This window comes from Hippocampus guttulatus, chromosome 1, assembly GCF_054856545.1.
Source record: "Hippocampus guttulatus isolate MCC_2025c chromosome 1, RoL_Hgut_1.0, whole genome shotgun sequence".
NCBI lineage: Eukaryota > Metazoa > Chordata > Actinopteri > Syngnathiformes > Syngnathidae > Hippocampus > Hippocampus guttulatus.
The window spans coordinates 19828227-19842872 of record NC_141261.1 but is presented as its reverse complement, the minus strand read 5'-3'; the positions used below and the strand labels follow the sequence as shown (position 1 = coordinate 19842872).

The window sequence follows — 14646 nt, the reverse complement described above, 5'->3', positions numbered from 1 at the left end:
AAAGCCAAAAAGGTTCTGACAAATCATCAATTTTGAATTATCTCAAGGCTGACTTGGAGCAAGTCAAAAGAAGGATCACGCCAGATCACCTGACAAAACTCCTTTTAAATCCTAAATTATTGGAGCAATCGATTTATTTTCTGGGACTTAGTAACAGATTTGTTTGCCTTCCTCTAACACTTGCAATTCCATCACTTCACATTTTATTTTGGGTTTGAGGTGGGCTCCCACATGCTCCATGGTGAAAACCATTCGAGCTACCTAAAGCACAAAACCCTCTTTGAAAGACATCCACTTGTTGTCAACTGCGCCACAGTCCAAGGAGATTACACAAAACATTATAATAAAGTAAATTTGGCCTGAAGCAAAGATTCCTGATAATATTTAGGATATTATTTTCGTTTTGCACCCAGCCCCGAAACACAAGTCACGCAGCAGGAAGAAAACCAGAAGCAACAGGTAGAAAACCAAAGCGAAGGGATTGTCTTCATCAATCTGCACATCACGCTGATCCAGCGAGGCTCCTTCATGTTGGCCTCACAAAGTGCATCTGAGCGAGACGAAATCAGAGCTGATGGGTAAATATCAAAGAATAACTTAAACTGACAAAAGGAGTGAAAGAAAATGGACTTATAATTCTTACGGTCCAACAAATTTACATTAAAAAAAAGAAGCTTGTGAAAGTGACTTGAACACAATAATGATACCCTTAATTTACAATGATTGTGTATATATGTAACCGGTGGTGTCTGACTGCGCATATATATATATATATATAAAATTCCTCGTCTCACCCCCACTCGGGTGGTGTCCGTCCCTCATTCAGCTCGGGTCCTCTACCAGAGGCCAGGAAGCTTGAGGGTTCTGCGCAGTATCCTTGCTGTTCCCAGCAATGCACATTTCTGGACTGAGATGTCCGATGTTGTTCCCGGGATCTGTTGCAACCACTCATCTAGTTTGGGGGTCACTGCCACGAGTGCTCCGACCACCACAGGCACGACTGTCACCTTTACCTTCCAGGCTCTCTCCAGCTCCTCTCTGAGCCCTTGGTGTTTCTCGAGTTTCTCGTGTGTTCCTTCTTTCTGATGTTTCCATCACTTGGGACCGCTACATCCACTACAACGGCTTTCCTCTGCCCTTTATCTATTTATATATATATATATATATATACTGTATATAAACACACACACACACACACACTTTTTTATGTATTTTGGCCCACTTCCCATGAACAAATTGCTCCAGCTGTATCAGGTTTGATGGGTGCCTTCTCCAGACTGCATTTTTCAGCTCCTTCCACAGATGTCCAAAAATATTTCGAACAGGGCTCTTCTGAGTAGTTTGCGTCTGAGACCAAGCTTTCTGGAACGGAAATGCAAATATTGCTCTAGAATGCCTTGGTAGTGTGGAAATGTCTTTCTATCTGCACTGAACAAACTAGCCCCAAAACAAAGATACTATAAATTTGATCCTTTCCATTCACTGCTTAAAAAAAAAAAAAAAAAAAAAGAAAAAAATAGACCAGCACATGGAGTCACCAGCAAATGCTAGTTTTGTTGTGCTTTTCTGCTGGTCTTATTGGTGACCATATGCATACTGTATGCTGGTGGCCACTTATGCTCATCTATTATGTTACTGCAACAATAATTTTGTTCATTTCTAGCAGTGTGGAGAGATTTTTTTTAACAAATTGTCATCGACAACCTAAACCTGTTTTCGTGTTGTTTCACAAAAACCCAGTCCATTGACATACAGAAACAAAGTTTGCCTTTCTTAGTTTACATTTCTGTAATTTTGTTTTTCTTCTTTCTCTCCTCTCATCTATAAAATACTTTAAAAAGCGGAGCAGCGAGCCAATTAACATCAGGTCACTCTTGGCTAATGCAAAGCCATCATCAACGCTCCCTCTCTTGCTGTACAAATTGTTCCTGTGCGGGTGCTGAGTCCCTGGAACAACACAAACCACTTTTACCCGAACACAAATGTCAAGAACCTTGTCAAGAACCGTGTATGGCATACTTGACAAATGCTCACATCACACGGAAACACGGAGATGCGATGATCCATCAGTGTTTTCCCTTTTCACCATCTTGCTTCCGAGAGGGAACTCCCTTTTCCCTGCTCATCCGAGCGCCCTTATTGCGTTCCACGGCTGGCAATTTTCAGTCCGTGTTCATCATCTTGCCGTCTTTAACCTGCTAGGCCACTATCTCACTCTCCCTCTCTCCTGCTTCATTTCCCCAGCGGTGACATCACAGCGAATGCAGTTGGTTTATTACACAGCCCTGTGTGCTTTTCCAGCAACTAACTTCTCTCAAGTACACTTAGCCACACACCTCGTCCCTCAGTGTGGCTTCCCCATGCCATTGATTCTAAACGCAACGTTCACTTCTCAAGGGCAATCAAATATATCTGGGCGTGCCTCTTGTTCGTAGTCATCATTGTGCTGTTGACAATACTGTCCATCGCTTTTTACCCACTCTCTGAGTGATTTAATACAGCGAGCTCAAATTCCTGGCATGGAAATTTCCCCGCATTTCCCAAATAAATAGACAACCGCAAAATGGTTCCGCGTGGAGCCATCGAAGCACTTCCATTGCGTCGAACCCAGTGAGATATACAGTGGCCTTGTGTGTGTTCTTTAGATTCGAAAACATGCAGCTTATTTTCTGAATAATATAGGACCTTTTTTTTAAAAGAGGAAACTCCAACCTTTGATTCAGGTAGTGGGAAAAAAAATATCCCACATGAAGATTTTTTTTTTTTACATCAAATCGTGTGACCTAATTGTTAGTATCCCTGATATTTTGCACAACGTTCTTTTGCCAACAAAACAGCACCTAATCATGATATTTCACAAGATGGGAGAAACCACAAAGAGGGATCTTCGACCATTCCTCTTTGCACAATCTCTCTGAATCATCCATTTAGCTTTGTCCTCTCATCTGCACTCTCTTCTTTAGCTCACTCCACACATTTTCAATAGGGTTGAGGTCTGGGGACTGAGATGACCATGGGAGGATCTTGATTCTGTACATTTCTACCATTTTCAGTATAAGACTCTGCTGCTGCAATCAAAACTGAATTTATTTTTAGGCTTTTAACACATCTTAACCAGGGTTGCCAATAATTATTGAGGGCACTGTATTCATCCATCCATTTTCAGAGCCTATCCCAGCTGTCTTTAGGGAAGTAGGTGGGCGACACCTTGACAGCCAATCGCAGGATACACATCGACGAACAACCTCACACTCACACATTTAGAGTGTTCTATTAACCTATCGCACAGGTTTTTGGAATGTGGGAGGAAATCGGAGATCCCGAAGAAAACCCACGCAGGCATGGGGAGAACATGCAAACTCCACACAGGAAGGCCACCACCGGGCCGCCCGGACACTGTATTTTAATGCAAAAAAAGTTGTTCATGTCTTTGATTTATGAATTTAGTCCTGTCTTTTAATGTCTGTGCATGTGCCACTGAGATGTTAGTGAGTTAGCTGACTGAATAACAGTGGCTTTTCCTCATCATTCTAAATGTCAGTATGAGACTTAATTTTTGAAAAGAACAACAACAACAACAAAAAATCAGTGCAATTGACTTCACCATAAAATTATTTCAGGGAGTTTCCAACTTGAGCCCAATCGCTTTGAGAAATCTTCCAATCCTCACCCCCACACCCCGTACCGTCCTGCCAATTCCATGCACCAAACCACAATATGTTTACGACCCCTCAGGCGCACTCCACAACTCTAATGTAAAAAAACCAAAAAAACGGGAACAAACTTGATTGCAGATGTGGAAGCTCATCTACTACACTAACTGGGTGTGACCCCTAAAACGCACTCAATTTCGGCACAGTCCATCTTGTGCATTGTGCATACATTGCTGGCATTATGCCAAAGCCTTCTTTTGTTACAATTTGGCAAATTTCATATTTTTTCACAAATCTATTACAATTGGCCAGTCCTCCGTGTGCGTTATATTATTATTTTTATTTTAATTATTGAACCATCTAAAATAGGAATGCCCTAATAATACTTTTTGGGCACCTGACTCTGATTCCGAGTCTTTGGTTTTAAGTATCTACCTCTACCCACTTGTAATACTGTACTTAAATAAACTCAAAGGTCTATATTTTTCCTCTGTAAGCATTACATTTGCTGGTACACATATTGAACATTTCAATATGTAGTGGCTCATCTCAGAACTTGTTTCATCAAGCCAGTGTTTGTCCTGAAACTAACTCTGAGTGAGTTTTTAAGCATAAAATTAGCAAATACAGGCTCTATAGGTGTGCAATTTTACGCGAATTGACTGTTAACTTTAAACACAATACGTATCAATGTGCAGGAACCTTAATAAAAATGCCTTTCATGTAATTGCCCGGGGACCCAAATGGCATCAATTTGGTTGAATGGCCCATAAATGGGATGAGGGATGTTTTTGTTTGATACATTTGATTACCGGGAATCAAAGGCTAAACAAACATTTACATTGTGATTTACGGACTAATATGTCAAGTCCACACAGCTACATAGTTATTCGCTGTGTGCGTGACTTCTCTCATCTAGAAATGACACGATTGATTTACGACTTCATTAAATGCAACCAATAGGGAACAAGCTTGCTTGTCACCAAATTGTTTACACTCGTTAAAATTCTATTTGAAGTAGATCGTTTGGATGTGTCACAATCGCTAACCTATCTGTTGTACTATCAGATCCCTCAACTCTTTGGCGATGCCGTTTAGCAAGGAGACTTCTTCATATCGGGCAAGGCAGACTTATTTCGGAGCAACTTTACGCTTACCGGTACTTGTGCTTCTAAACAAGCTATCAAGACATTGTGAAATATAAAACTTAACTAGTGTTGTTGTATTTGGCAAGATATTTGCACATTTGGATTATTTTGTCGCTTTGTGACCTTTAAATGTTCTGAAAATAATAAAACTGATCTCTTTCACCCAATAACAGATCGACTGAAAATCACATGATGGACCCTGATTTCTGATCACGTGATCGGTTCGCGACATCCTTAATCTAAAATGTTGAAAATGGCTCGCACTCTTTGACAATGCAATGTCTATGGTTGACCTCCACAATTTTCTATGGAGACGAAATCCTTCTTATGGAATATATCCCTTCAGAGCAAAAGTCCCCACTTAGTCATGATTTCTGACCAGATTCCCTGCTTATTTGCAGTTTTATTTTCCCCTGTAAAAAAAAAAATTGTGGCAATTATTGGTAGCATGATTTTTTTTTCAATTTGCAGTAAGGCCAGGCCCCGATAATGCTGTGCTTATCTAATTTGTTGGTAAAATTTCAGTGCACGTCTCATGCAGTTTAGTTTAGAACACCCTTTTTGCGTCTCTTGCCAACAACGCGCGCAATCTGTTAAAGTGACCGAACACGCAATTGAACGTCCGCTATTTGGGATGTCAATAAATCAGGTCCTTAGTGTGTACCCACTGTCTGACCACTGTATCTTCACACTCATTAGCGGAATAGATGCCATGCTGCGCCGAGTGGAGCTGTTTACTAAAATGTGGCAGACATTTTACCTAGAACAGGTTTTTGCTCTATGGAGAATAACGGCAGGAGGCAGCTTGTTTATTGGTCTCTGAGAGTGGGGCTGGATGAGCACTGGAGGTGAAATGGCATCAAATTTTGATATCCCAATTATAGTGACTAAAATTATTCATGATTAAAATCTGCAACCAAACAGTTTTTGCACATCACAAATTCTAAACAACAGCAACCAAAATTCATTTCCATGCATGTAAGATCCCAATGTGTCCCCAAAATGATCTCTTTACTTATTTGTCACAGGATGTAAAAAGGGTGAAGATTTGCTGAATGGACTGAGTGAGTGACGCTTGAATCAAGTATCGCAAAGAAAGTGTACAAATAGCAGAGTGCATTTTAAAATGGCAATTCAAAATAGGTTAGCCTCAGTTGCACATGAAAAACACACCTGCATTGTTAATGTGAGCTATATCTGTTAATCAACAAGTCTACTTTGTTTCTTTGAACACGGTATTTCCATCACTATAATTTTCTCCGCATTTTTTAGCAAGGTGGGCGAACAATAGCAAGCTTGCTATGTCACAGCATACAGAGGAAAGCCAGCGGCAAAGCACTTAACCTTTTGAAACTACAAAAACGGTATTGATAATTACTTGGCAAAACGGTTTTTTAAATAATCCTTTTTAAAACTTGGTTATGCTGTCCTCCAGCATGCCTTCCCAATCCTACAACAATCATTTCTCAATCTGAAACTGATCCTTAATGCAAAACAAGGCCAAATACATACTTCAAGACTCATTACAAAAAAGAAAAACGATTTAATCAATACTACATCAACCAAGAGTATCTTATAGAGTTGTAGAATACTCTTAGAAATATCTGTGCACCTGCCTGTAATAAAAACTTAACATTTACCATATTTTCCACATTATAAGGCGCACCAAAAAGCATTCAATTTTTTCAAAAGCCGAGAGTGTGACCTAAAATGGAATGCGCCTTCTATAAAGAGACTGGAACTCTTGACATTCCCCATTGAGTTGTTTCCTATGCCAGTGGTGATTATTAGCAAGAAACAATTGTAACATAAATGTATTCATTGTTTTGTAATGCCATTTGTATTTATATGTTTCATGTCGGTGTTTATGACCAGTTTTCATGGCTTTGTATAAAGCTGTATTGGATTGTATTCCTGGAGCGTAGCAACATCTAGTGGATGCATAGTGCAATCGCACCCACTGGTGTAGCTTCTATGCGCCTTATAATGCAGTGCGCGCTATATATGAAAATAGTTTTAAAATAGGCCATTCATATCGGCCATATAAATTCATATATAAAATGGGACTTATAATCCGAAGCGCTTTATAGTGGAGAAAATACGGTAAAACTCACCGATACTCACAAGTAAAAAAAATAAAAAAACACACAAAACAGAGCTCCCATGTAGAAAATGAAATAAACTTGTGTCTTTATCAGTTTAAAATTAGAGCAAAATCTCCAAATGCATGCCGTCTCCACACTAAAAATCATCTTTCTGGAATACTCTACAAAAGAAAGACACTGCTGCAACTCAACACAGCTGAATGTATCATTTCAATAATACGATTGAGAATGGTTTTGCTTTTGAATGTTTCATATATATATCAGTAAACCATAAGGTGTTTCATCCCCAATGAGCTGCACTGGCCAGAAGTTGACTTGATCTTTTAGCTCCCTGCATCCAAGTGCAAGTCTTGGAGAAAAGCTCATCTTAGTCACAGCCAGGCAACAAAGTCTGATCGAAATCATGACACCCTTGCAGAGGGCCGTGGCAAGCTGAAGCATTCTGCCAAAAGCGAGTTCCAACTCGTCACAAGCTTCATACAACCATTTATACCTCCGCAGAACGCACAAATGTATTTAAAACAATGGCCTAGATTGGTTAGATTATTACTTGGTAAAAAAAAAATCACATGAATAGGGGTGTTCACACGGCAACTTTTACTCCGGTGTAGCACTAGAGCTACCCCCGTAGAGCGTTCACATGTCCAAAGTTATACCGGTGTAGCCCCTGAAAACAGCTTAAACAGGAGCAAATTGAACCCTGCTCAGGAGGTGGTTTAAAAATTTACTCCGGAATGCTAGTTTGCGAGGCAGCACCGATATAAAATGGTACGTGTGAACGCTATGGGGGTAGACTCGCTATGCATGAGAAGAGTTGATCACATACGGGTAGAATGCGTTTTACATTCGTGCTGTGTTGTACTTCCGTCATCTTTCCTGGACTGTCTCGGAGTTGTTTGTGAAGTTTGTTCCTTTGTTGTGTGTTCACCCCCCCCCCCCCCCCCGTGGAGGTGTCGCAACTTCGCGGATTTTCGTTTAGCGCGGGCGATTTAGGTCCCCATTAACCGCGATAAATGAGGGATTACTGTACACTTAAAGCATGTGCATGTTTTATTGCCGTATGATTACGTGTTTTATTATCGTATTGCACAGCGGCAGAAACTGTCGTGTGAACGCAAGTGGGGCTGCACCGGGGTTAACGCGCTTCTCTTTCGTAAGCAGCTTTTTACGTGTGAACGCTCCACAAAATTTACACCGTTGTAAGATATATCGCAACAAAATACGTTGGTGCAGCACCGATGCAAATGTGTGCCGTGTGAACACCCTATATTTTGTTACCTTGTTGCTTCAGCTATCCCCTGCTTTGTAATCCAAAACAACAAAGACCAATTGACAAATACTAAACCCTCGATTTGCATCAGCAAGGAAACTACATTTGACTTAGATGGACAGGAGAGTGTTGAAGGCACGACCAGCATTGCCAAGCTCAGCTTTACATCAAAGACAACAGAGACAATAATTTTTTTTAAAGAGGTGATTCCAGTGAGTCTCAATATTTAATTTGCTTAACTGGCAGCAGGTGGGAAGTACCCCTGGCAGCATTTAGAGGGAAGTGAAAAGCCTCTAGGAGGTTTGGGACAAGTTGGAAATGAAAAGCAACAAGCTAACTGCCCTCTGACTGCTTGATGTTCAGCTGCAAAATGCTAAAAAGTAGCAAATTATGCAGTGCTCTCTCACAGTTACATTTTTTTTTCCTCCAAGAGGAAATTGAACGTCTTTCGTGATGGGGATGTTTCCAGAATGGTCTCGATTATGATTATGAGATAACAAAACAAACAGAAAAGAACAGCCATCCTCTTCTTTGCTGTGCAGCAAGATGATGCACAACTTTGCTTTTCTTTTCACAAATCCAAGAGCAATTTCACCTTACTCCCAAAAAAATCTGACAATTTGTTTGAATGCAGAAATGAAACTGCAGAGCTGCACAGGATGTGGACTAAATAAAGTACAATCACACAAAAACAAGCATGCATGGGTGTCCAACCTGTTGGGATGTGGTTGAGTGCCGACGTCTTGAGAACCTCCAGCGGCTGTTCCTTTCCCAGGATCCCCTCTGTGGGAGAGAGAGAACACTCCGCTTCAAATATGGTCCGCAACATTGGGATGCACTGGCAGCAACAACCCTGATAATCAGGCAGTTCAGTCTGAGCAAGCAGGCTTCAAGCGATCTCCTTGGCGGCTAGCGTATATCCTGGTGCTGTGATGACTGCACCAGCATCTGGCTGTGACATGAAGAATTTTCAGAGGTGCCCAAAAACACACTTGGATGTGAGGGGTGGTGAAGGGAAGAGCAGCCTGCATCGCCGTGAGTTCAGCATGCGGATGGGGGGATGTTGGGGCTCGACGGATACTGCCTGTGCTCAGCATAGCAAACGTGGCTGGCAGCAGCAGAGAGGGATGGGTGGGGGGAAGAAGAGGGGGGCGTTGGGGAGGAAGGGAGCGGGCGGGGGTTGGAGGGGTGTTTTGGAGGTAAAAATAGCTCACCCTTTTGTGTATAACAGAACATGTGGAGCATGCACACACATGCAAACACAAAGGCACACTGCTGTTAGTGCACTCCTCAGTGTGTGTCTGCGTCTGCGTCTGTGTGTGTGTGTGTGTGTGTGTGTGTGTGTGTCGGCTGTAATTATAGTGGCAACATGAAAAGGCTTTTGTAGCTGTCGAGCCCTGGGAAGAAATGGCTATAAAAAGCAGAGTGACAGAGAGCGATGGAGGCAAAGGAGGAGGTGTAGGGGAGGACAAGAGGTAAGGAGGCAATAGGAGGGGAGGATGAGGCAAGGACTGGAAGCAAAACACCATCGGTGTGCAAAAAGGGAGGAGAGAATGAAACCGTACACCATCTTTGACACCAACACAGAAGTATGTGATTAAAACCAAAATTATGAGTGTGTGTGTGTGTGTGTGTGTATATATATATATATATATATATATATATATATATTAGAGCTGTCAGCGAAAATAAAACGTCCTCAGTGTTGTCGTCGAACCAAGTGTAGTCATCCGAAATGATGTCTACACAAAACCGTTGAGAGACTTCCGCGCAAGGACCAACAGAATCAACATAGCCTGACTGCTGTGTTCAAAGCAAACTTGAGAATGAATGAATGAATGCAACCATGGTTTAAATCCACTATCGGCTGAGTACTAGTTTACCTTAGATGTGCACTTTATAATGTTATATTGCTCTGTTTTGATTCAATAAAAAGAGCTGTTAAAGCAGCTGTTGTGTGACAAAATATTTTTTTCACCGTTGTTGACGGACAGTAATATTGTGTGAGAGATTATGTGTGAATAACTGCTCCAAGTGAAAAATGTTCATGTAAAATTGAAAATCTAAATTGTTATTTCAGTAAATATTTGCATTTTGCACATAGAAAACTGATTCATGATTCCATGTTGATGACAGCATTAAAATGGGGAAAATAGGACAAAAAATATCAAAGGAAATTCAGAAACGATAAAAAATGTGTGAGTAATCACGATTAATTTTTAGTGAATTTGAGTTAATTGTGACAGTTGCATTTTTAATTAGATTAAATATTTTAATCGTTTGACAGCTCTAATATATATATATATATATACTGTATATCACACACATACACACACACACTCATATTTTTGGTTTTAATCACCTGATCCACATGGAGACATCTGAGGCAAAAACACACAATTATTCTTCGCAAAGGAGAAGAAACCCATGTCAAATCCCTTTGGACGACTAAAAGTGAGGAAAACAGGCGAGCGTCTCGCTATTTTCAGAGCTCTCTGTGGACCAAGCTGGCACATGAGCTTAATTAGCAGCAAAGCTCCAGGATGTAACCTGCACTGATTTGTCTTGCGCTGCCTCACTGCGCCTCAGACGCACCGATCCCTGTGATGACCCGAGTTGAGATGGGACATTTGTTCCTGATCCATCCCGCAGTCCATATGACTTGGAAACAGCTCCATTTTGAACAGTGAGAAATGGGTGCCATTTGCTGCCGTGGGGTCAGGTGAGGGGAACAAACAGAGGTAGTCTTACCTCACCTCTGAAAAACAAACGGGTCCCCTTTGAGGATATCTCCTGATGAGTATATTCAAATCACTTGCACGCTACCAGTGTTTGCAATCCAAATGACTACATGCTATGACACCTGTGGCTTGTTAAGTAATTTGAAGCCACTTTTGCACAAATTACCCAGAGCAGCTTTACATCTCAGACGTAAATGAAGGAAAATGAGGGGGACCTGGGATGGGGCGGGTGTCTTGTTTGCGGTATGACTGACAAAGCATGACAGTCCAAACCGCACGGGTGATACCCGAGATGCGAGCGCGGAGAACAGGTGTCCACGAAACCGCAACTGCCCTCTGCAACAGGGCCCAATCATCTCCAACGAAACCTTGTTATGCAGCACTCCCTTTCTCCTCATCCTCCACTCACATCCCCAATGGGAGCACATACAAAGAAACGGCGAGCTATAAATAGCCTCGGCTCGCCTCAGGCACACAGTCAGTCAACTCAAGCGAATGCAGCTCTCATGCTCGTCAAGGGACAAGCATGTGATGGACGGTGCCATAAATGAAGGTTGCAGGAGATGCTGGGTCACTTTGCCTGCCGCATTGCTGAATGTCGCTCTGTTCCAGCATGGAGAGAGCCCCAGTGTCATTGAATTCACTGCGCCGCCACTCTGGCAGTTGTCCGTGTTGACTGCACAGTGAGCAAGGTGAACCTGACAGGAACAATGCAAGGAATGAAAAACTCCACTTCTTGAGGATCATTTCCCTCTGGGCCACCAAAGTACTTCCTGATGGCGTTGGCTGACATCATAGCAACTGATGTCAATAGATTGGGTGAACCCAAGGCAGAAATATCATTTCATGCTTATAGTAATGGAAAACAAACAAACGAAAAACTAACACTGGCTTGATGTTTTCTTTGTGTCTTGAATGAATGTGCAGTTTGTATATTTCACAAATCAATTAACACCGGGGAACACAATTTTTGGATGCCCAAAACTGATCGCAGTTTTTCATTATCACCTCAAGTTTTCGAGCTATACGATCCCCGTTTTCTTGTATGGAAATAAAACACTAAGGTTACAAGCTTTGGAAATCAAACACACAAACAAACAAAAACAGCATAAAATGAAATAAAACAACGGTATGCCCATGCTTACAAGGTTAAGAGAAAAGCCAGGACTAATCCTCTTAATTCCTACTATGTTAGCCTTCTGTTTGCAGAATTTGATTGTACTGACCTAATTGGCGCTGCACGCACCTCTCACTGCACTTTCTCAATTGTGACTGCACAAACAAGTTGCCTTGTAGCTGTAGATGAGTCCAATCATAATCAGCTCTTCTTAATATAGTCGTACTCCAGCTAATCAGTGGAATTTTGCTGATCTGTAAACTGTGGAGAAAAAAAGCATGACGTGATAGGAAAAAAATGGCTGCAATTTTGGAATCAGAATGCTACTGTTAGTTTTAATCAACATAAAAATCTAACTCAACTTTTTTTTTTTTTTACAAAAATGGTTCCCCATTATAATCAAAAGCATGAACCTTTTGACTGTTTTAGACTAAATTCCTGCCCGCTTCATTTACTAAGATAACCATCCAGTCAGGAAACGCAAGCTACGTATTCGGTTTCATTACATGTACAAAAGCTACATCATGGACCACCATCATAACATCATCTCCACGGGCTTGTGAGCCAATCTGGATTTTTTTGGCCAATCTATTTCAATAAAGAAGTTGATGTGTAACGCTTTTACTCTTCACTACACTTCATTCGGTGGCTGCTGCATGTTTTCCATCTTAGGCAAGATGCACACAGGATGGAATGATTAAATCCACTGCTTGCAACAGTCTCTCTGACATTGAATAGCCCGCCGCATTAGCTGACAACACAACAAAAAATGTACTTGATTTTTCAGATGCACATGATTAAAATGGGTTAAACGAACACATCTCAATCGTTTTTTGTTTTTTTAATTTTATGTTTTATTTTTCTTCAAGATGGCGCCCGAGTAGGCAGCCTTCGGCAAGTGCTCTTCAAGAGCCTTGATTTTTTGTTCTTTTTTGGTGTTTTTGTCTTTTGTTTTGTCACATGTTGTTTGTTGTTTCATCGTGTGGACCTGATATGGACTGTTTTCAGCGTTTTTTGGCCATGACATTCGTCAAAGGAGAAGTATCTGTGCTTGGTGGTTGCGCCTTCTCGGCAGCACGTCTGTACCAGCACAGATTTTGATTGGGAGGAATGTCCGCGCCATTGACTGTCGATGCTGGACAGACCTGGGGCGCTTGTGTTTTTTGCGCCTGTAATGGGCAGCATTTTTCACAACCCCGTTTTGTTCAGTGGATATGTCGGTGCTGTTGGACAGTCGACGTTGGTGCGGCTGGATGGATGGCTGCTGAAGTTGAGGATGAGGAGAGAGGAGCGTTGGCGCAGAGCGCCGATGCGTATTTGGAACCGAGAGTCGCCGCTTGGAATTGAAATGGATTTCCATGGGAGTGAAATCAATCTCTTTTTTCGTCAATGGATGCTACAGCTTCTTGTTGACTTTGAAACTTAGCTTGTAGCCGACGTGTGCACATTTTGAGCATGACGTCTCTGATCCACTGGTTAAAGGACACTTTGATTCTCTCCTCTTTCATCCCAAACTGCTTCAAACAACAAAGTGTGTGACGGAAAAGTGGTTAGGACTGCACGACTGTCCGTGTTTTATGTTATGTGTTGTGTTTATTATTTTACTTTATGTTAACTGTTTTGTTAAGCGCTTTGTTACAGCTGCCGCTGTTGTGAAAGCGCTATATAAATCAGTATGTATTGTATTGTTTAGGTTTTTTTAGGAAAAGTCAGGAAAATTACATCGGTTTACATGTTAGGATTAAATAAATCCAAAGAATTTGGTTTGTTCGGTGTACTTGGCGCTACAACGTCACTTCCTAGTTGACATTGATGAATTATTCCATTGAATTCTTATTCCACAAACGCGATATTAATCAGAGTACTGTTTTTAATCGTGTTGGCACACTAAACGTAATTCTTGCTTTAAAAATACTTTGTGTTTAGTTCTTTTTAACAAGCTCAAGGCGGTCATCAATCTGATTCATTTTGAAGATGAGAATGACATCAAGATGGCTTTGATTCACTGAGCTGGGTGGAATCCCGGAAGAAGCCTTGGAAATTGCATTAGACTCCAGGGGGATTGCTATGAATGGGAAAATTTGGAAGTTTGTTATTTGAATTTGAAAAACATGTTTTGCAACACCAGTCCTAGGAATTCTCCGATACATGTGCGTTGTTCGAGAAGTAAAGGGAGCACGTAATCATTACAGTGTAGCGCCAAGTCAATAGAACTTGGAATATCAATCTAAACAGTTATGAAGCAATATTGAATGGTGGTGTGCAATTAGCAAGACACCCTTTATTAAGGAATATTTTGTGGTTGATTCTTGGCCAGTTTTGCATTTCCCATTACTGTCATCTATAATGGTAGCATCAGGTGGTATCTGGAGCGCTCAGACGATGCTAAACTACTGGAGATCCTCTAAGATAAGATAAGATAAGATAAGAAAACCTTTATTAGTCTCGCAATGGAGAAATTGCCAATTCACAGCAGCAAAGTTATGAAAGGAAGAAGTAGAACAACAAAATATAGGAGCTGCTGGAAAGGCAGCCACTCTCGCGGCGCCATTTTGAAGTCAAAATAACAAAAATAACACAACACAACACATAGGACACAGACAGTCGTGCAA

At 41.3% G+C, this 14646-nt stretch overlaps 1 protein-coding gene across 2 annotated transcripts in view; it reads right to left on the bottom strand.

Annotated features, from left to right (window-relative positions):
* Window positions 1–14646, bottom strand: part of LOC147210858 (histone deacetylase 4-like) — a 51949-nt gene that overhangs the window by 21138 nt on the left and 16165 nt on the right. The window contains exon 3 of one of the 2 annotated variants that reach the window (XM_086117358.1): window positions 8891–8959. In XM_086117358.1, the coding sequence (XP_085973484.1) occupies window positions 8891–8959 (69 nt within the window). Of the gene's footprint in view, window positions 1–8890; window positions 9006–14646 lie in introns of those variants that run through there. The other variant, XM_086117349.1, reaches the window with a different exon arrangement.